The sequence below is a fragment of the Convolutriloba macropyga genome, chromosome 2 (assembly GCF_964194025.1).
Source record: "Convolutriloba macropyga chromosome 2, txConMacr16.3, whole genome shotgun sequence".
Lineage (NCBI taxonomy): Eukaryota > Metazoa > Xenacoelomorpha > Acoela > Convolutidae > Convolutriloba > Convolutriloba macropyga.
The window spans coordinates 68,141,046-68,163,793 of NC_134469.1; the positions used below are offsets into that span (position 1 = coordinate 68,141,046).

At 38.2% G+C, this 22,748-nt stretch overlaps 2 protein-coding genes across 2 annotated transcripts in view; both read right to left on the reverse strand.

Moving 5' to 3' along the window:
* LOC142334647 (small ubiquitin-related modifier 2-like) overlaps positions 1-22,748 on the reverse strand; it is a 442,392-nt gene that overhangs the window by 14,813 nt on the left and 404,831 nt on the right. The window lies entirely within an intron of this gene.
* Positions 2,388-21,539, reverse strand: LOC142334641 (uncharacterized). The gene is made up of 8 exons (XM_075382839.1): positions 21,386-21,539; positions 21,073-21,312; positions 20,611-20,780; positions 20,132-20,258; positions 19,892-20,067; positions 19,303-19,555; positions 13,887-14,240; positions 2,388-4,288 (listed from the first exon to the last, which is right to left on the reverse strand). The coding sequence occupies exons 1-8, from the start codon at positions 21,531-21,533 to the stop codon at positions 2,535-2,537; spliced, it is 3,222 nt and encodes a 1,073-aa protein (XP_075238954.1). The 5' UTR covers positions 21,534-21,539; the 3' UTR covers positions 2,388-2,534.

Consider the following 22,748-nt stretch of genomic DNA (forward strand, 5'->3'; position numbering starts at 1 on the left):
ACTAAGTAAAAACATTCAGCGATAAATTAATCAAGCTTGTTAAAATTCATTCCGCAGAAGCCTCTTATTAGGGACCTTTACTGCACATATTAGTTCCTTTGACCTTAAACAAATTCAAATTAAACTTCAGTCTTAAAGTGCAAAAGTCATTTTATTGAGTGAGGTAAGTCACGTATGATCAAAATCTAATCACGCAAATAACCTAAAAACTTTCGCTAAAGCGAGTGAGAAATGACGTCACGCGCGCAAATGACGTTAGTGAGAGGAAGAAGTCATTCAGAAAATTTGACTTTTTCAGCTTTGCTGAGTGAACAAATGTAAAACAAAAAAGAGCGTCAGACGACGAAACAAAAAACACAGGACAAGTCCTGACGTACAATTCAAAGAATTTTCATTGACTAAACAGCAAAACTAGACCTAGAATGGACTATCAGTGAATTGAAAAAACCATTTTTAAAAAATCAGATCAAAAAACTAAGAGAAAAACAGAAAATCAATGTCAAAATGCCTCATGTGAACAAAAAAACCTCTAGCGAGAAATGAAAATTTAATTCAAACAAAAAACTAGGCCTAGAATGAGCTTTGAATGGATTGGGAAAAACATTTTTAAAAAAATCCGATCCAAAAAATCGAAAAAACAGTAAAATCAGAGTGAAATTGCCATATGTGAACAAAAAACCGCTACCGAGAAACCGAATTTTTGTTCCGACACCGTTTTCTCACTCTACTTTAAAGTTAGAGCAAAACAAATTGGCGCCGCAAAACCACTCGCTTTTTCGCTCTATTTCGTGTTTCGGCGTGACCAAAATCACTACTCCAATTTGACTTCAAAAATCATGAAAATCATGAACAGATCTTAAAAAACATAGCCGGAAGAATTCCGAAAACGACTCGAAGTGAAAATCTACTTAAACGCCATCCAACTACTCATCAAACAAAACGTGCCTTCACTAATTTATGATTATCTTGAAACAAAGTCATGAAACAAAAAACTAAAAACAAAAAATCTGTTAAAATATGATAAAAAATCTGATCAAATTTTGTTATAAATTGAGATCCCGAAAAAACTATCTCTGCCAAAATAACTTCATGAAAACAACTAGTACTTACTAAAACCACTGAGGTGAATTTTGAAACAAAATACTTTAGGCTATATTATGAAAAGAAAGCTCTTAAAAACAACTTTCACTGAAAAACTGGAAAAAGTTATCAAATTCTTTAAAATTTCAAAAGCATATAAATCCAAGGAAAAATTCCCATCAGCCAATAGGGTATCCAGATGCGGCAAAAAGTTACGAAAAATAGTTCCAATTTTCGTCATTTTTTTTGTCATATTTCTCAACAAAAAAATGATTCTTACCCACAAAACTGTAACCAATTGTTATCATAAAAATTCTTGAGTAGAAGGGGTTTCCTCAATACCCATTGGAGCCAGTAAAACAAAATAATCGTCAAAAAAAACGCAAAAAATAGCCCGAAAATCAGCAAAATACATTAAAAACCTCCGAGTTAACATAAAATTCATATGAATTTCCAAAAACCTTCAAAGCACTACCAAAACCAGCCAAAAATTAAAACAAAATCATAACCAATCCTCTTAACCAAAATAAATAAAAAAAACTGCTTTAAAATGCCGCACGTGAACAAAAAAATTTCGCTCGCTTAGAGAAAATTTTTTCACACATCAATTTCTCGCTCTCTCAAAAACAGCGATATGAACAAAAACCACTCTCTTTTCGCTCCGCTCTTCAAGTTCGTTCAGCGCCAAAATCACTCCAAATTTTTTCACGCGTTTCATTTCCCGCTTCAAAAATCACTCCAACAAAATTGATTTAAAAAAGGACTTCTCCAATACTCCTCTTCGAGTCGTAAAAAGACAGCGCCCCAATACAATTCAAATTCTTTGAATTGTAAAAAACCAAGAGCACCGCAATATAGCTACGCTCAGCTTACAGCTTCGCAGATATAAAAAAGACAGCGCACCAATACAATTCAAATTCTTTGAATTGCAAAAAACCACGATGTCCCCAATAATAGCCGCTATCGCTTCGCGGCTATTAAAAATAAAACAACCGACTAACGTCGGGCGGATTGCTCTCAAACGACTGGCTAGCGATTGGCGTCTTCAGCGTCAGTAGCTAGATACGGTTTAGAGAGGCTAGCTTTACCTTAATTGATTTGACGTAGGGTAAGTGCGGCGGGGCGGGGAAAAGAGCACCGGGCTGCTGAGTTACGAGTGGCACGATGTACGGGGTGAAGATTCGGGGGGGGGGGGTGGGTTACAGTTCCTCTTTTAGTTACCTTGAGCGTTGCGTGTGCCTTGATAGCGGGCAAATCTGATAGAACTCACGATTAGTCAGTCAAGGTCATGTTGTTCATTTCAAAAACAATAATCAAAAAATGTTTCAGGAAGAGATACAAATCAAATATGAACAAAAAACACCGCAGTAGTAATACTCGAAAATTTATATTTTAAGATAAAATTTAATTGGACAAGTTATTCCGAGCTGAACTGAAACAAGAGTTTACTGATACTATCGTGCATTACTTGACCGAACAGGCTGTGCTGTTCCCGGCGTATATTGAGACCTGGATGACAGTGCAGGTCCTGATTGCATTGAAGCTGGACCCCCTCCTCTTCCACGACCTCTGCCGAAATGATAAAACCACCATTTGGCATATTCAGGGGAACTAGTGTCAATGTTGCTGAGATTCGGCATCACTGGCTGTTGGGGTTGAGCTAGAATTGAATTACGATCAGAATTTCCGCGGCTATTAGAGGACGACTTCCAGTTATTGCTATCCACTGCAGCGTTTTGCGATTTGATAACAGTAGCTACATTCATTACAGGCTTGATAGGCGAATTGGAATTTGATTTATCAGACCCATCGAGGTCTGAACTCATAAGAATAGGAACACTGTTGTCGATAGAATCATCGTGAGTCGATGAATTCTCATTAGCATCAACGAAAGCAGCCGATTGTTCAAATTCTGCTGCCACGTTTCTTGCTCGCTTGATTGCATCGAAATGCGAAGCATCTTTATCGCTCTCTTTCTCAGCTGCATACCGAGCATTCTTTATCGCATCAAAATGAAACGCGTTTTGATCTTCGTAGCTTGTTTCTTCCTTTTCCGACGATTGAGTTGCTAATGATTTGGAGGGTGTGACACTTGCCTCTGATAAACTTGAAGCATTAAGACTGGAGACGTCCATGACTAACGGCTTGTCAGCACCTTTCAAGGGGCTTGTTTCAGTTGATGATGAAACATCTGAATCCGCCGAGAGAGTAGCCGTTAAAAATTGATCACCCGAGTCCTTAAGCACCTCTTTAATCGTTTTGGGTCCATTTTCATTGCGTCCTTCATTTCTTAGACCTTGACAGTCATCCGCATCTGAGATCGGGTGGCTATTGAAGGCAGCTGCTCTATATCCACCTCTCCCACGAACGTAATTATCCGACCCACGATTGTTCCAATGACCTCCTCGTCCTCTGTGCTGAAAATCATGCAAACTATTTCTGTAGTCTTGATCATGTTGAGGCCGATGATCATTTCCTCGCCAATGACCACGTCCCCTGAAAGGAGGCGCCCCTCGACCTCTATCACCAAAGCGATTACCGTAGGGTCGGTTTTCATGAAATCCTCCCCTGTAATGATCCCGATTACGCCTGCGTGGATCCGAATAATCTGAATTTCCAGTCGCATTCCAGTTATCTCTGCCAGAATTATTTTCACTGCGTGGCTCATTATACTGGCGATCAAATTCATGCGAAGTGGGTTGATTTTGATTATAAAATTTTTCGTAGCCTGTTTGATTTTGTGACATTTGGTTATTTTGATGCCTCAGATCAACATCATTCGCTTTGGAAGTGTAATTAGCGGCAGATGTCTCAATAGCACCTGGAGACTTTTGAAACGGATTGAAAAAATTAGGATAATACGAGGGATTCGCCACAGGTGGATAAAGCTGGGCGTAATTAGCATTGCTAGGGTACGAGGGTTGTGTTTGATTAGCATACGGGTTGGCCACTGACGTCTGAGGTGAATAAAATGAGGGCGCCGCTTGGTAAGTGCTCTTAACTGGGGACGTCGCTGGCGTCGATTCCTCAGATGTCGAAGTTGAATTGTTTGCGCCAGATAATAGCTGATCAATTTGCTTACTGACAGCTTTAATTGAGCTTTTGCTGGTTTTGACACTTTTCGATGAATCTTCATCAATTGCATTTGACTTTTCAGCAACTGACTCGAAAAACGCAGTTGTGATGCCACCTCCTTCGCGTGTATCAGCTGAAGCAAAATTAAGATTGCATTGACAGGTGAGTACGCAGGGCTATAGATACTGCTTCATCATTGTACAAAAAACAATGGGAATTTCCAACAATTTATGTAGTGAGCTTATTTGAATTGCGATAAAATGAAGTTTAAAGAAGAGATATTTAGTCAGCAGGTTGCCAGAAAATAGCCACAAAGTTGTAATACTAGAAGAATTATAAACCATGAAAATGATAATGGCTGGCGCTCGATATTAAGACTACTTTTATTTTTCCATCTATTCGAAAAACATTTTTTTTCCAAAAACAAGTTCCATAAAGGGCCAAGAGTGCCCCTTGACTATGAACGAGTACCACTTTAATACAAGGTTTCGTCTAACAGAATGTTGCAAGTAATGTGGTAGCTCAGTTAACCAGATGATGGCAGTATTCGGGCCCTGTTGAAATGTTTAAAGTCACGCACTTCACGTCCGTTCATCAGCTCATTAAATTGAGCAAAATAGCAAAGAGGCAGTGCTCGAGCCCACAACCATGCTCAAAAAATTTGGTGCAAGTTTTTGTATATTCTGAAACTTCAATTTGCATATTCTAAAAATTCGATTTAAAAAAATTTAACTACGGAAACTATGCAAAATGACTTGATTTGGTCTAGTTCAAACTCGGGGGCAGTTTTTGAGAGCACATAAAAACTTCTAAAAATTCATATTTTGAAGTAACAATTTTTAGGACTTTTTAACTAAAAGTTTCAAATTCTTTCCATGATGAATTCAAGAGCAATCAAAGTTTCTTTTTTTCATAGGATCCTCACAAGGCTTCACAGAACCCAAGTTTTTTCTCCAAGTTAGATATCGAAACAGGGCCCAAAATTTTACTTGCAAAAATTTATTTTGTTTGCTGTTAGTTTTGACGCAAAATTACCCAAAACACTGGTAAAATTACCCACAACATAGTGGCGAACCAAACAAAAATACAGCCTGACTCAGGAGATCACTTATCAATGAATTAAACTTAAACTAAACACTCACTTTTTAAATACTTCCATTAACATAACCGACGATTTGCTAACAATCGGTGGACGGGAATCAAACGAAAATTGCTTTGCCAGTAACGGGGCGTTAAATACAGGGGGAAATTGGTCAATTGAGTCATATTGGAGCTACTTTTATAAATAAAATGAGAACCGAAATCAATTTTGGAGCACTTCGAATTCAACTTTTGGTAATAAACTGCCACCGATTAACGATTATGTTAAATTCTGAATGAGAGCAATTTAACAGACAAATATCAAGTCAGTTTTTACAAAAGTCGCTTAAAAAGTGGCCAGATAAAAACAAACAGGGCTAGACAAAAAATGATAAAAACAGAAACGGTATAAGAGACCAAAGGAAGTAAAATTATTCATGTATTTGATTTTTAAAAAATTAGAAAGTTAGCGTCGGGCGGAATGCTCTCATAAGACTGACAAGCGCTTGGTTTTTTCAAGAAGTGCATTTTAGGAAGGCTAGCTTTAGATTATAGAAGGGGCGTGGATTCAGCATGGGAGTTGATGCGAGGTGGGGGATTGAAGTGAGAGAGGGAGGGGTCAAACTCTAAAATCTGCCCTTCACACTATAAATTTGTGTCTCCTGAACGGTTTTCGTGAATCGCAACACCTAGAGACTAATAAGCTGTAAGGCTCAAAAAGGTCCTAATGCTCTCCGGGCATTATCTCTGTTCCATTTTGGGGACGAACAGTTGAAAGGGTCAGAACAAAGCCGCCAGATTGCCGGAATAGCTGCGAAAGAATAGACTTGCGTGCCGTATGATAGAGATGGAAACAGATACAGATATAAGTTTAAAAATTTATCTACGCCGCTCAAAAAGCTATGTAAAAATATTAAACGATAAATTAATAAAGCTTGCTAAAATTCATTGCTCAGAAGCCTTTTCATTAGGGACCCTTATTACACATATGAGTTCCTTTGACCTTAAACTAATTCAAAATAAACTTAAATTTTGAAGTGCAAAAGTCATTTTAATGAAAGAGGTAAGTCACTTATGATCAAAATCTAATCACGCAAAAAAACTTTTGCTAGAGAGAGTGAGAAATGACGTCACGCGCGCAAAAGCAGTTAGTGAGAGGAAGAAGTCATTCAGAAAATTATACTTTTCAGATTTGAGGTGTGAACAATTGTAAAACGAAAAAAGAGCGTCAGTCGACGAAGCAAAAAAAGAACACCGCAATATAGCTCCGCTCAGCTTAAAGCTACGCAGCTATAAAAAGACGTGGGTAAGCAAAAATGCATTAAAAAGACAAAACAAAATTGCATTACAAAAATCAATCTGAAAGCTGATATGTTAAATACAAAGCCAGCAGATTGCAAACAATCTGCTGGTTATTAAAAACAGTCTTTACAAATTACAACTTCCAAAAATTATTTTCAGCAAATTGTGCTACCGCTGCTGATCACACGATTGACAGAAATCAGTTGAAATCAATTTAAAATCTTCATAGCTGCCAACAAAAAGCTTACTATTTGAAGTGAGGAAATGAGTAACCAAAGTTAAACCGAATTCAATTAGACCTAGTTTTTAAATATTGCATCAAAAAATACAAGCATAACCGACTAACGTCGGGTGAATTGCTCTAAAACGACCGGCGAGCGGTTGGCTTCGTCAGTAGCTAGCCACGCTTTAGTGAGGATAGCTTTAACTTAATTGAAGGGCAGTGCGGTGAGCGCAGCGGGCGGTGGACCGCAGCGGGATGGGAGCGAAGTAGTGTATTGGGGTACTGATGTGTGGGCAGTGGGGAGGGGGTTGTGTAATCAATTTATAAGAACCGCCCTTCACACAATATAAGCATTCAAAACAGTTTCTGTGAATCGCATACTTGGAGACTTTTGAGCTGAAAGCCTCTAGGAGAACTTAATGCCCACTGGTTGCTAGCTCTTAATCCCATTTCTGAGGACGAGAAGACGAATGGCTCAGTCAAAATTGGTCAAGAGAAAAATTGCGCAAAAAAGCAGGACTAATATATTTCCCGCAAACTGCGTTTGAGAGCAATTAACAATGATTTCCTAAAAAGTGCTAGTTAACTCAATTAAGATTTAAAAATTCTTTAAAATGCAGAATTAATGAGGATAGTAGATGACCAAATCGCGCCACATAACAGCAGCTGAAGTGCGGCATCAACAAAGAGTTAAGGAAAGAGATAGAATGCGAGAGATAAAACGTGAACGAAAAAGAGAAAGAAGAAACCCCAAACGACATGGAGAGAGCTAGAAGTATTTTCCATAATAGGATTCGACTCTGCCATATTAAGTTTTCTAGCCTTCTTAGTCATTTAATCAAATAGACAAAAAAATAAGTGTAAACCTTAAAAGGAAAGTTTCCAGATTTCGCAGTGAAAAAAACATAAAACCATTGTCTCCGGAGTTCTGTCATGTAACCCATCTGCAAGACTTAAAAATTTCGTTGACCAGTAACGATCGTTAAAATTAGAAAAGGAGAAAAATAATCAAAAATTTTGAAAACAATTGCAAAATTTAACAAAATCTTGCTGTGATTCAAGATAACAATATCTTCGAAACCATTTCATTGTCTAATTGCTAAGACTGGTGTCATTAAAATATTGATAAATATTCCATTAACTCTAAAAAATATGCGCACCTTATTATCAAGCCTTGGAAGGGGAGGTTCCTGGTGATGGAAAATAAAAAAACAAAAGATTCGAAAAACTGCTTATATTCGTGATATTAAAATCTTGAAAAACATATCATTACAGCTAGAAACTATGCAGTAACCTATTATAGAATCCTAAACGAGGTTCCGTGGCTCTTGAGTCTCTTCCATGGCAAAAATATTCCAGTAACTTAATATCAAATCCTAATGGAGTATTTCTGACCCCTGAGGCTGCAAAACCTAAATAACAATATATCTTCAGAAAATTGAAAGTTTTGTCCAAAAAAAAATTAAATTCGTGATTTAAAATGTTTGAAAACATTTTCATACATCTAAAAACTATGCAGTAAACCATCCTTAAACCCTAGAGGAGGTTCCTTAAAAACTAGGGCTGATAAAACTCAAAAATGAGAGAAATTTTCAAAAGGCTTGAAAAAGTGTGAAAATTGGTACAAATTTGCGTGTTTTTAGCGAGCGGTGTTTTGTCGGTAGCTAGCCTCGAGAATAACGGGAGGGGATGGAGCACCGGGGGACTGCTGGCGTGAGGGCGGTTAGGGCAACAGTGGGAGGGGGGTAATCAACTGTAGGGGGTCTTCAACTTCTAAGAACCGCCCTTCAAACCATAAGTCTCCAAAAAAATTTGAGCTGAAACAGTGCTGAAAGCATCCAAGAGCACATAAAGCTCGCTGGGCGCTACATGTTTATGCCGTTTTTGAGGAAGAAAAGTCAAATGGGTCAGACGAAAAATCGCATTGAAGAAAAAAGACCGACAGGACAAATATAATTGCTAAAAACTTTGTTTGAGAGCAATTAAAAACTTCGATTGAGAGCAATTAATTACAAAAATACCAGCGAATTTCTTTGATAAAAGGGGGCAATTAATTACGAAAATTCAAGCAAACTTTTTCTGATATTCGGTGGCAACAGCGCAGTGAAGGGCGGGGGGGGGGGGAGGGGGGCAATTGTTTGGGGGGGGGAGGGAGGGGTCAATAATGGGAGGGGTTGCATCAACCTCTAAGAAACACCCTTTACACCATCCGTATAGGTCTCCAAAACAGTTTGAGCTGAAACAGCTGAAAGGCTCTAAGAGCACATAATGACCGCTGGGCGCTACCTGTTTACCCCGTTTTTAAGGACAAAAAGTCAATTGACTCACACAAAAAAGTCAAGCGAAAAATCGCATTAAATGTAACATAAACCGACTTATGACGAAAGAATTGCTCTCGAACGACAGGCTGGTAGAAAGATTTAACCCCGCCGGAATTCGAACCACTGACCTCCCGATCCATAACCATATGCACTGACCACTCGTCTACCAGGCCCTTGTTTGTGCTATGCTGCAACCGACTTCATAATCACAAGCTTTACATTGGAGTGATTGCAATAGATACAACTCAAAAAAGAAGAATGAAAGCGTGAAAAAGTCATTTGAGAAGTCAAAGAGTGTTCTAGAAGAAAAGCGCAAAATGGTCAAGCAAAAAATTTGCATAAGAAAGCCCTGCACGTTTACAAACATCACCAATTAACGTCGGGCGAATTGCTCTCAAACAACCGGCGAGCGGTTCGCTTCGTCAGTAGCTATCCACGGTCTATTGATGCTAGCTTTAGCTTGATTCGACTCTGCAACTTTCAGTTTTCTAGCCTTGTTAGTAAATAAATAAAAAAACTGATATTTGAATTTGCAAAACTTAAAAGAAAAGCTTTCAGATTTCTCAGTGAAAAAGTTCAAAATTATTTTTTGTCTCTGGAGTGATGTCAAGTAACCCATCTGCAAGAATTGAAAAGCTTCGTTGGCCAGTAATAATCGGTAAGATCAGAAAGGGACAAAAAAACTCGAAAAAAAATAAAATGTTAAAATCTTGCAAAAACTCCAGATATTAAAATCTTCAAAACCATTTCATTGTCCCAAGAGACTATCCAGTATCCCTATTTCAAGCTTTAATTAGTTTCACTGGCTCATAAAGATCCGTAAACTTGGAACATGGTAATTTTCGAAAATTTTGAAAAATAAATTAAATTTTATCAGAAAATTGATGAAGCTGGAGTCACTAAAAAATTGATAACCATTCCATTAACACTAGAGACTAGACAGCGTATCATCAAACTTTGAAGAAGGTCCCTAGAACCCTTGCGTGCAAAAAAAATGATAAAAAAATCAAAAAGATTTAAAAAAAATGTAAAAATTGCCAATATAGAATTCTAAACGAGTTTCCGTGGCTCCTGAGGCTCTTCCATGGCAAAAATATACCAGTAACTTATTATCAAATCCTAACGGAGGTTTTCTGACACCTGAGGCTGCAAAACCTAAATAACAATAAATCTTTAAAAAACGGAAGAAAATTGCAAGTTTTGTCCAAAAAAAGCTGAAATTCGTGATATTAAAATCTTAATAACGTTCCAATACAACTAGAAGCTATGCAGTAAACTATAATCAAACCCTAGAGGAGGTTATTTGCTCTTGAGGCTGGAGAAACCAAAAAAATAAACAAAAATTCCAAAAATAATCCAAAAAAAAGGCAAGTTGCATAAAACAACTGATGAAAATTGTGATACAAGTTAAAAACTAATCCATGGCCAAAATATATTTTCCAGTAACATATTATCAAACACTAATGGAGAATTTCTGTTAGAGTGAAAGACCTGAAAAATAACAAATGTCAAAAAATTGGGAAAAAAATTGCAAGTTTTGTAAAAAAAAAAGAAGTGCCAAAATTCATGTTGTTGAAATATTGAAAAACATTCCATTTCATTTAGAAAACATAGAGTGACCTATTTTCAAACCCTAGAGGAGGTTCCGCGGCTTTTGAGGCTGCAGAAACCTAAACACCGACAAAGACTGTTTTATCAAAAAAAAAATTGCTAAAATTTGTCATTGTCGAAAATTGAAAGCTATTCCATGGCAAAAAAGTTTCAGTAACTTATTATTAAACCCATAAGGACGTTTTCTGGCTCCTGCATCTGGAAAGACCTGAATAATGAAAAATGAATGTCAAAAAAAATGAAAAAAATCGCACGTTTTGTCAAAAAAAGCTAAAATATGTGATGTTAAAAAGTTGAAATCATTCCACTACCACAATAAACTAAGCAGTAATTTATTATAAAACCCCAGAGGAGATTCCTTGACACCTAGGGTGGGGGGGGGGGGGTTTGGCAACAGTGAGGTGGGGGGTTGGGATAACTGTGGGGGAGGGGCCATCAGGGGGGTGTCTTCAAATTTAATACCCAATGGGCGCTACCCTGTTTATCCCGTTTTTGAGGACGAAAAGTCAAAAGCGTCAGACGAAAAATCGGTCAACGAAAAATCGCAAAACATAGCTGGCAGATTGCCAGAAAAGAGCCGCAATAGATTCGTAGATCGGCAGTCTCAAAAAGAACAGTAAAAAAGACAGACCAAAAAAATTTGTCTGTTTATTGAAGGGTGATCTGTTATATTTTGATTAAAAATATTGTTATTTTTAATCAAAATATTGTTTTGATTAAAAAAAGTTATTGCTGCTTCTATTAGCTGATCTCAAATAACCTTCATTTAGAGTGACACACACCCATTTGACCTTATCTCTTTGAATTAAAGTAAATAAAAGTTATTTTCAAAGAGAGGAAGTCATTTTTGAGAGTGATGTAAGTCAAGTGTGACCGAAAATTTAATCACGCGAATGAACAAAAAACTCGCTCCATTGAGAGCCACACACGCACTTCTTTAAAATTATAGTAAAAATTCACGACGCAAAACTACTCGCTTTTTCGCCCAACTTCCTGTTTCGGCTTGACCAATATTATCACTCCAATTTGAATTAAAAAATCACGCGAATGAACAAAAAAACTCGCTCCACTAAGAGCGAAAAATGACGTCACACATGTAATTCAAAAATGACGCATGCAATTCAGTTGAAATTGCATGCACGAATGAAAAAAAAAGTGGCTGTGACGTCATATGGTCGTAACAAAAATCATGACGAGGAAATAAAAAAACCCAAAGAAGGCTAATAATAACCCCAGCTACCGCTGTGCGGCTATTAAAAAAGACCGACAGGACTAATATAATTGCTACAAACTTTGTTTGAGAGCAATTAAAAACTTCCTTTGAGAGTAATTAATTACAAAATACAAGCGAAATTCTTGTCAATTCTATTTGCGAGAAAAATTGCTTATAATTGAAAACACTAAAAGAACAAAAAAACCTAAAAGGCACAAAAAATGCATTTACATCAGTTAACGCTGGCCAAGCAAAAAAAGTTAGTCTATCAAAATTAGCTCAATATAAAACATACCCGGCAGATTGCCGGAAAATAGCCGCCGTTGATTCCAATAAGCATGACTGGGATTGAAATAACAGAAGATATTGAAAAAAAAAGATTTTCGTACAAAAACATTTTTTTAAGTCCGATTTATTTTGATGGCATTTCGTAGTTGAACATACTTCTGTTTCTTAGAGAGAGGCTACAGGGGCTACTATCAATAACAATCAGCATTAGAGAGAGGTAACTAATACTTATAGGACCGACGTTCAAATAGCGGGCATCTAAAATTGGGCTTTATGGGTTTATCCCGTTTCTATTTCTGACTTCAATTTTTTATACTGACTGTTCATTTTGAATTGCTTTGCTGAGCAACTGATGTTCAAAATCACTTTTAGCAGAATGAGAGAAGAGAGAAACTAGCCTAGAGAAGTCAAAAAGAGTTCACGCAAAATGTTGAAAAGACGGCAAAATGAGGTAAAGCGAAACATTTTTTTATTCGACGAAGTAAAAAAACATAGCAGGACAAGTCCTGACGTACAATTCAAAGAATTTTCATTGACTAAACAGCAAAACTAGACCTAGAATGGACTATTAGTGAATTGAGAAAACCATTTTAAAAAAATCAGATCAAAAAATAAGAAAAAAAAAAACAAAAAATCAATGTCAAAATGCCGCATGTGAACAAAAAAACCCCTAGCGAGAAATGAAAATTTAATTCAAACAAAAAACTAGGCCTAGAATGAGCTGTGAACGGATTGGGAAAACCATTTAGAAAAAAATCCGATCCAAAAAATCGAAAAAACAGTAAAAATCAGAGTGAAATTGCCGCATGTGAACAAAAAACCACTACCGAGAAACCGAATTTTTGTTCAAACACCATTTTCGCACTCTACTTTAAAATTAGAGCGAAAAAAATTCACGCCGCAAAACCACTCGCTTTTTCGCTCCATTTCCTGTTTCGGCGTGACCAAAATCACTACTCCAATTTGACTTCAAAAATCATGAAAATGTGTGAACAGATCTTAAAAAAAAAAAAAAAGACAGCGCCCCAATACAATTCAAATTCTTTGAATTGTAAAAAATAGGAGCGCTATAATAGCCGGCTGAGAAGATGAGGGCGGCTATTAAAAATTATACGAATAACACAAGCTTTACTTAAACTAATCAATTTTCTTCAACAAGAGCAAACTAAATTGAAGAGCGCTATATCGATAGGAGAAATGAACTTAGTTTGATAACATGACTGAAATGATTGCTTATCTTATATGTCGGGCAATATTTTAAAATTAGGCTGCGCAATTGTCGTAAAAACATCTGAAATGGCTTCTGATAAATACTGAAAACTTGACTGGGTTTACAAAACATAACCGACTAACTTCGGGCAAATTGCTCTCAAATACTAATAACCATCCTGGACTTAGGCAGGTTAGCATTGGCGGGCGCATTAGAAGGCGTTTAGAGCGGGGTGGGTTTAGTTTTGAAGAGCGGTCCAAACCGCCAAAAAACTGATTTTGCGCCATGATTTTGTCTTCTCAGCAGCTTTGGTGAAATGTACACTTAGACTAGTAGAGCTGCTCAATTGTTTACTGTCCTTCTGTCTTTATTTGTTTATCCCGTTTTTGAGGTTGAAAATGGCATCAGAACAAAAACCGCATAAAAAGACAGGAGGATACTTTTTGGCCCAGATTGAGAACGTTTAAAAGTAGGAACACTTACATGGGGGCAAAGGTGCCTGCCCTGCATCGGTGTTGGAACAGTTTGCATTGTGGGGAGGGGGGACAGGCTGGCTATTGTTCATTTCCTGACTGCTCGTCGTGTTTGTTGAGTAAGGCGTGGTGTAATAGGACGCGGCCATAAGAGGATTTGTCCCGTAAAAACCAAATTGATGCTGAGTTGAAAATGGATGTTGTGAGTTTCTGTTGCTGTCGGATTGAGAGTCTGAACCTTGAGTTGTACTTTCTCCCTCGATCCCCGGAGGACCATTCACTCTTGACATGAGCTGTCGCATGATATCACTCACTGCGTTCAACGTTCCTCCAGGCACAGGCGGCGCTTCCAACGGCTTCATGGCTGAAAAGCCAAAATTGGAATATTGTCGCTTTTTAATGCATCGTCCAATAAATAAGGAGCATTTGCTTTCCACAGATACAGAAGACCAAGCAATTTTATAGTAGATGGAATCAAATTCCAATTACAGGACCATATAATTGGTTAACATATGTGGCAGTGGAACGTATCCCAACTCTTTTTTTCTATACAAAAGAAAAGAACTATCAAATATAATTGCCACAAACTTCGCTTGAGACGAATTAATAACGGCACAAAAGAGGGGTCGCCATAAACGCTCAGGAGAACGTCGCTAAAGAAAGCAACTTTTATCAGTTCAGCTATTCAAAATCGTTATCTTTGTCTCGCCCAATGTGCACGGTGAGTAAACAGCCAAACTTACGTTCACATCAAATTACAAGACAATTGGAAACATAACCGGCAAATTTCCAGACCGGCGTTGGCAGAACAGTTTATCCCACTTCCTTCGAGTTTCGCTCTCTGACCTTAAACGTATTTGCGAAAACATGCCAAATGTAAAATGAATTTTAGCTTGAATAAGCCCGAGCGATGTGGATAGTAGCCGTCAACGGGTTATAAAAGGGCCTCAAATGATGTTAATCGAGCCTATCTAGGCCAGTAGTGAACAAAGTCAATTTCAGCGCATTTTTATTTGATTTTAGTACTGAACTGCCTCCTATCCAGAATGTAAGATTACCTTAGATCACACAGGAATCATGATGTCAAGCGTAATAAAAGCCATTCAAAAAGTCAAAGCGGTCTAGCGAAACTGCATGAAAACAAAAAGATCGAAAGACAAACGTTCGAGCGCAATTGATCATGTAATCAATACGACGGCAAAATCAAGCACTACGAATAAAGGCGAGCATTCCATCATCATAGGATATGTCACTTCGATGAAGTCGCTGCGAAAACTGGCATCAATCGGGGTCCTTGCAGCGCTTCAAAATGCAGCCAGAATTTCGAAGTGACTTTAGCAGCAGTCACGCAATCCTGCTTGAAAAACGAACATGTAAGTTTGAAACATGGCACTGTAGATTTTTAAAAAATTAGAATCTAAAAAAGCAGCGATCTGGCATTCTAAAACTTGTAAGTGCGTGTTTCAAGTGGAATTCGGCTTTTTAAAAAAAATGATGTTTTTGACTTTCTGCTGTATAACCGAACGATGTCACAAAAACTTGACGAAGATGAACTTAAAAAAAAAACAGAACTATGTTCAGATCAATAATAAAGTCGGCTATCACATGGCAGTATATACCAGCAGATCCCAGAAACTGCACAAATGTAAAAAAAAAATCAATAAATGTCATTTGTGCAATCAGATAGCATTGAAAAAGCCAATGAAAAGGGGGCATTGAAACTAACGAAACTTTGTGAAACTGTCCCCACATATACTATTTAACATTATACTTGAGCAAACCATTTGAATCAAACATTTGCCGATCGAGAACTGAAAATTACTGAGGGTTTTTTGACGGAAGAAGCGGTCGTATAAAATAGCAGCAGATATCAAGAACTACAAGCTTCAGCCTGCTAGGGCTTTGTTGACGAAGAAACCCTATAGCTGGCGATTGCGTGTTTGGGTACGTCTTTACATTAAATTCGCACACCAAAAAATTATAACCTAACCGACCAAAGTTGAGCAAATTGCTTTCAAACGACTGGCGGGTACTTGGATTCGGTAGTAGCTAAGTTCGGCGTAGTGAGAGTACCTTAAGAAAGTCGGAACTGATTGTAGAAAAGTGATGCAATAAGGTTATTTTGGTGGAGAGGGGAAATTGACTGGTTCGCAGGTTGGATGGTTGGTTAGGGGGTGTGGAATTGGAGGCGTCGATGTGTGTGTGGAGAATAGGGGGCCAAACCTCCAAACAACTGCCTTCACGCAACTAAGTTAAGTCTTCTCAGCGGCTAAGCTAAATTGTACACCTAGAGACTAGTGAAGATCGTAACGCGTAGTGATGAAGATCATGGAGCTTCTCATCGACTTAATGCCCTCCGGGCTTTAACTGTTTATCCCGAACGAAAGATTGAAAACGTAAGACAAAATGAGTCAGTAAAATTGCATCTAAAAGGCTACAAGACTAATATAAATTCTACGAACTTAGTTTAAGAGCAAATAATAAATTTCCAAGCACAATAAAAATGGCGAGAAAACTGTAAACAACCCTAAATATAAATTGAGTACCGTTGGCCGAGTTCCTCTCGAACAATAAGTCAGGCGTAGAAGGTTTAACCTCATTCATTTACGCCAACGAAGCAGAAATCGATGAGGGAAGGTAGTGGAATGGGTGAATTTCGTGAGTGGTCTAAAATTCCAAGAATTGGCCTTCTCGCCATGCAATTAAGTCTCCTCAGCAGTTTCAGTTTCTTCTCGGTCTTAACGATCTCGAGATTTACGAGTTAATACTGTTTCTGAAGCCAAAAAGTAACAAGATGAATTGGTCAGACGAAAAATCAGTTGTACAAAAATGCGTTGGAGAGCATTTGAGCACTCGGGGCTGTTACTGGCATCGATCATTCTTACGGTGCTAATTGTATGTTTACCGCCCAATTGTTACAGACATAGTCGACCAATGCCGAATGAATTGATCTCAAACGACCAGCAAGGGGTTCGCTTTGATGAGCGCTAGTTTAAGAACAAAATGCTTATTTTCACTGGGCGAAAGGTTAAAGAAAGTGAGGTGGGGAAGCAAACACGATACGCGGAGAAGATACCCAAACCACACAAAATTTTGCTTCAAGCCGTGACTTTACGGCTCCAGTTGGTGGCTGTTGTGCGTAGGGACTGATTTTATCTCAACAGTTTTGGTGAATCCCATACCAGAGACAAAGAAAGCTTTAGAGAACTACAAAGCGAATTAGTACCCTCGTGCTTTACCAGTTTACTCCGTGTCACAAGACGAAAAGGAAGGGAAATTTGGTGATCTGACAAACAACGGTCAGTAGAAAACTCGGTAGACGAAAAATCCCCATAAAAAACGACCGACAGGACTAATTGCGACAAAGTTTGTTTGAAAGCAATTCATCATTATTATAGATACCAGTCGACACTCAGCATACCTCAAGGCATACCCCAGCATACCTCAAGGCATTGCCATTGTCCGGGACAGAAAATCAGAGAACTTCCAAACTCTTAGCAGATTTCCGGATTAGCTGCCAAATAGACGTGTGTTAGTTGTCACTTGATTGCGGCAATTAATGAGGTAGGTCACACATGATCAAAAACCTAATCACGCAAATGACCTATAACATTTGCCAGAGATAGTCAAAAACGACGTCATGAGTTAGAGAGATGACTAAGTTATTCAGAAGAATTCACTTTTTCAGCTTTGCTGTCTGCAGACGATCAAACAAAAAAACTGGTAGAACCAGTCCTGAATTACATTTCAAAGATTTGAACAAATTGAAAACAACACTATCAGGCTCTTTGAAAGAACAGCTACCATAATAAACAAACTATATACAAAACGTCCAGGCAAATAAACAGACAGAAGACTGCAAAAATCCTTCACTGTACAAAATTCATTTCCCGTTTAGAAAAATAGTTGTCCAAGCAATGGAGGGGGTGGAAGGTTAGCTGAGAGGGGGGTTCAAATCGCCAGGTGGATGAGGGTGAACAATGGGAGAGTTGCGGGGGGTACTGGGCTGATGGGGGTAGGAGGGTGTCGGGGTGAGGCTACTGGGTCGGGGACAAACTTTTAAGATTAAGAACCGCCCTTCACACCATGAAATCGTCTACTCAAAACAGCATTGGTTAATCGCATTGTCAGAGAATAATAAGGCTTAGGGCTCTAAGAGCACTTAATGCCCTCAAAGCCCTACCTGTTTATTTCGTTTTTGAGGACAAAAAGTCAAAAAGAATGGTCAAGCGAAAACTAGCATAAAAAAGACCACAGGACTGATATAATTGATACAAACTTCTTTTGCGAGCAATTGAACACCCAACTAAAGCTTGAAATCTTTAACTTCTATTGTACTAATATAGATGGAAAGCGCATATCACCTCTACTGAAAACCATTGTGATACCACGTAGCAAAACTAGCAACAATTGCTGGAAAAGGGATTATCTTCACTGCTTAACTATTGAGGGCTTATCTTCACTGGGCGAAAGAAAGTGAGGTCGGGAAGCACCCACGATAGGGAGAGGTGGTACCCAAACCACACAGAATTCTCCGTTACACTGTGAATTTACGGTTACAGTTGCTGGGGGTTATGCGTAGGGGTGAAATTGTCTGCTTGACAATTTTGGTGAATCAAAAGCTCAAAAATTGTCGGAAACAAATGTGTCACGGGCCATTAAAATAAAAAAAATTTCATGAACTAAACAAAAGACTAAACCCAGAATGCACGATGAATGGATGGGAAAATCATTCAGAAAAAAAATCCGATTATCAAAATCGACAGAACAAAAAAAACATAGCTGGCAGATTGCCAGAAAATAGCCGCAATTGCTTCGTAGATCTGCAGTCCCAAAAAAAAACTGTAAAAAAGACAGACCAAAAAAACTCGTCTTTTCATTGAAGCCTGATATGTTATATTTTGATTTAAAATCAGTATAAATTTTTGCTGCCTCTACTAGCTGCTCTCAAATAACCTTCATTTAGAGTGACACACACCCATTTGAGCTTATCTCTTTGAATTAAAGTAAATAAAAGTCATTTTCAAAGAGAGGAAGTCATTTTTGAGAGTGATGTAAGTCAAGTGTGACCGAAAATTTAATCACGCGAATGAACAAAAAACTCGCTCCATTGAGAGCCACACACGCACTTCTTTAAAATTATAGTAAAAATTCACGACGCAAAACTACTCGCTTTTTCGCCCAACTTCCTGTTTCGGCTTGACCAATATTATCACTCCAATTTGAATTAAAAAATCATGATAAGTTGTAAACAGATCTCCCCAATACAACTCAAATTCTTTGAATTCTAAAAAAACAGGAACACAGATATATAGCTGCGTTCGGCTTACTGCTTTGAAGCTATAAAAAGAATCGATCAATGAACATCATTGAACTACAAAAGCTGTCGAAAAGGAATATCAGGAGTCCTGAAAAAAATGTCCTACCAATCATTTTGTTGGGATCTGAGAACTTTGAATTTGGGGAGTTGACATTGTGTCCAATAGTCGGGCTTGAGATCTCCTGATGGACTGATATCGAAGACTGTTCCATTTCTAGGTCCTCGTCATCATCCAGTTCCATGTCATTTGAGGTTGCACTCTGTTGTGAGCTAACAGGCACGGAAGCAGGAAGACCCTTCTTCTTCTCTCGCAAACGCTTTTTTAAACTCGAAATTCGCGATCCGAAGTTTTTGTATGCCTAAAAAGAACACTTAATATTCTTCATGGACCAACAGAAATCTGTGGTCAGATGATTAAAATTCGCCAATTATTTTTCGGATACCCGGTATTAACAATCACAAAGACGCGATAGGTATGGTATGGAAGCTTCATTTAATCAACTCTTTCAAACCTCCTGCAAACCAAGACACATTATCCCACGCAATAATCTTATACATCCAGGGAGCACAAAACATTGCTTCCGTTATTTTTGAATAATTATGACTACGTAGCCCTTCCTTAAGCTGTACGGGTCTCTGATCTTCAACAAAATATACTCTGCAGCTCTAAAGGACAAAATTTGAAGCTTGCTCACTTTGCAAACAACTATGGCCTCAGACTGTTGGTGTTTGAAGTACATTTCAGCCGCCATTGCGTGGTCCAGAGACTGATTCTTCAGGTCGAATTCGGATTCCATCTGCTGTACCAAATCAGCAAGCCTGCTTGCGACAGATTCAAACTGCTGTTTCATTTTCACTCCTTCCGATTTCTCTAAAGAATAGTTTGAAAATGAAACAATTTAGATCATTTGTTTAAAAAGCAATTCAAAACAAACCTTTCAAACTCTTAAACATTTCCATTGAGGTAATGTCAAAATTGTTGAGCTCAAACTGCTTCCTCGAAATTTCCTCATCAGCTTGTGTTTTCTGTGTTCTATCAAATAACTGATGAGTAGATGTGAGCTGAAACAATACTAATGATCTGTTATAGAGTACGGTTCGAGTAACAAAATTGGGTCCACATGCACCCTATCCCTATAAGGGCCTGCGGGTCTCAGACGAAAATTGTTTTAAGAATTTCATAATGTGCAAAATTAACATGTGCGCACGTACAGATGAAATGCGACGCAGGAGAAAAAGCTGAACAAATCCAAAATGGTACAAGATCGTGGAAATGGCATGCCCACTATTAGATTAGACACAATATCGGGGTAGTTCCTAATGGAGGCCAAAACAAAAATGCAATCCAATGCCAGATAATCCCAATAATTGTAACATAATTTACGTTGACGAATGCTAAACAAGGGGAACATACTTGGAAATCTTGAGAAATTGCCATCGCACGTGCAACTCTGTCCTGGTCATCATAAGCATTAAATTTATTTTCGGACTTCTGTGGCAGGTCCCCGAAGGGGGAAGACAGCATTTCCGGTTCATAATCTTCCGCGGTACTTTTGCCATATCCTGGATTTGCACTAGCCGACTCTAGAACAAGAGCAAATATTAAAATTGTTGAATGCCCAATACCTATCTTTCTTATGGTAGTAATTTAGGCTTCAGTATTTAGTAATTTATGTTTTAGTAATTAGGCTTTAGTAATTTAAGCTCCCCCCCCCCCCCCCCCCCAGTTTAATGGGCATATAATTTTTACACCCTCAGGCTCACGTGATATTTTAAACAGTAACGTGCTCTACAGCAACACAAAGTGCACTGGGTGGGCGTAAAATCAGAACAAATATAATGGGAAAAACTCAATTTTAAAACAATCAGCCATTACCTATTATCGATTTTAATCGGTCACAAAACTGCTGGTCGAAAACTTTCCTTTCCTCCCAAACCAACACAACTTTCAGAAATTGTGAATTTCGTGAGTTGTCTGCTGTCAATGGCAACGCCCTTTCTAAGTGTGGTCTAAAGGCTTCTTTGAATAATGTTCCCAAGCCACGCCGTTTGTTACCAGCCGTTTGTACAACTTCATTTGCAACGTACCATAAAGCTAATTGCAAATCCACCGAAGCTAAAAACAATAAAGATCAAATCATTAAGATTATCTCTATCAAGATACAAATCAAATTAAGGAAAATACCTACCCTGTTGAAAAATTTCAAGCCATGTTTGACTAGTTATGGCGACGTGCTCGTTGTAGTGAATGATAAATTTCGATATGCTTTGAACACTTTCTTGGGTCTTCTTTGCTTCTTTCAAACGTTTCACTACGTGTTCACGTCTGAATGTCATATTCAGCCATCTGAAAAAGGTTGAAGGATAGTCCTCCGCAAAGTAATTAGTCACTCCGTTAGTTTAAGTTTATACTCAAAAGCATTGAGTGCATAGTTCCTTCTATATTTAAAACTGCCTATCTTAGCACTCAATTTAATCTTATTTTCAAGACACCAGTCTTCAACAGTTTACTCACCTTCATCTGATCCAGAAGACCTCATCATCGATACATCGGACAGTTTCCGAATGAGTTTTTACAAACTGCTTTGTACACTGGGCCCAAAATTTAAAAGATACCATTTTTCTACCAAAACCAATTTTTGGTGTTTTTAGTAATGCCGACGGGTAACTTTGCCAAATGAATACCCGAAATTGAGATGAATTAAAGTTTCTATGTCTCATGATATGTTTTCTAGTAAACTGGGTCTAAAAGGAGCAAAAAAATGACTGCTGCTCTTTCCAGATACAAAATTTGGATGAAATGAGGTCTACATGAGCGCAAAAGTGCGTTCAAAACTTCGGCCGCAAGCAATTTTGACAATAGAAAAACTTCGCTGCCCAGTTGTCAGAAAATTTTCTCGATAGCTTTGCAGATACGCCGAAAAAAAATGACCGAAAAAGACATTTCTCTATTGGCAGTTAAAAATATCAAGATAATTTGCCCCGTTTTTTTAGTTTTGTCGTTCAGAACTCATTCTCAGCCCAGTACGAATTGACGTCGCAGGTAAAACACTGCAGTCCCTCGAAAGCACAACTCAAAAGGACTCATTGCTATGGCTATGCATGAAGTACCCACCCCTCCCTTGCTAAGGTTTGTCCAGAATACGCACGTATTGCAACAATCGTACGCAGACGACGGTAGCGCAGTAGGAAGTTTCGAGGAATTACTCTTGTTCTTCAAACAACTCCCTGAACATGGTAGTTCCTTGGCTACACCGTTAAAGCCTCGAAGGGTCATTAATAGTGAAACAGGCTTTAAAGATAAGCTCTCAGGTTGTTCGAAGGGACGGCAATTGAAAATTTTGCCGGCTGCCGCGTTCTAGGATCTGTAATAGGCAATGAAAAAGCTCATTCGAGGAATTACTCTTGTTCTTCAAACAACTCCCTGAACATGGTAGTTCCTTGGCTACACCGTTAAAGCCTCGAAGGGTCATTAATAGTGAAACAGGCTTTAAAGATAAGCTCTCAGGTTGTTCGAAGGGACGGCAATTGAAAATTTTGCCGGCTGCCGCG

Coding starts and splice junctions, on each gene's coding strand:
- LOC142334641 (XM_075382839.1), bottom strand. CDS start 21,533: ATGACATTCAGACGTGAACACGTAGTGAAACGTTTGAAAGAAGCAAAG. Junction 20,259..20,610: donor CAATTTCTCAAGATTTCCAA/GTATGTTCCCCT, acceptor GTATTGTTTCAG/CTCACATCTACTCATCAGTT. Junction 14,241..19,302: donor AGATCCCAACAAAATGATTG/GTAGGACATTTT, acceptor TTGGCTTTTCAG/CCATGAAGCCGTTGGAAGCG.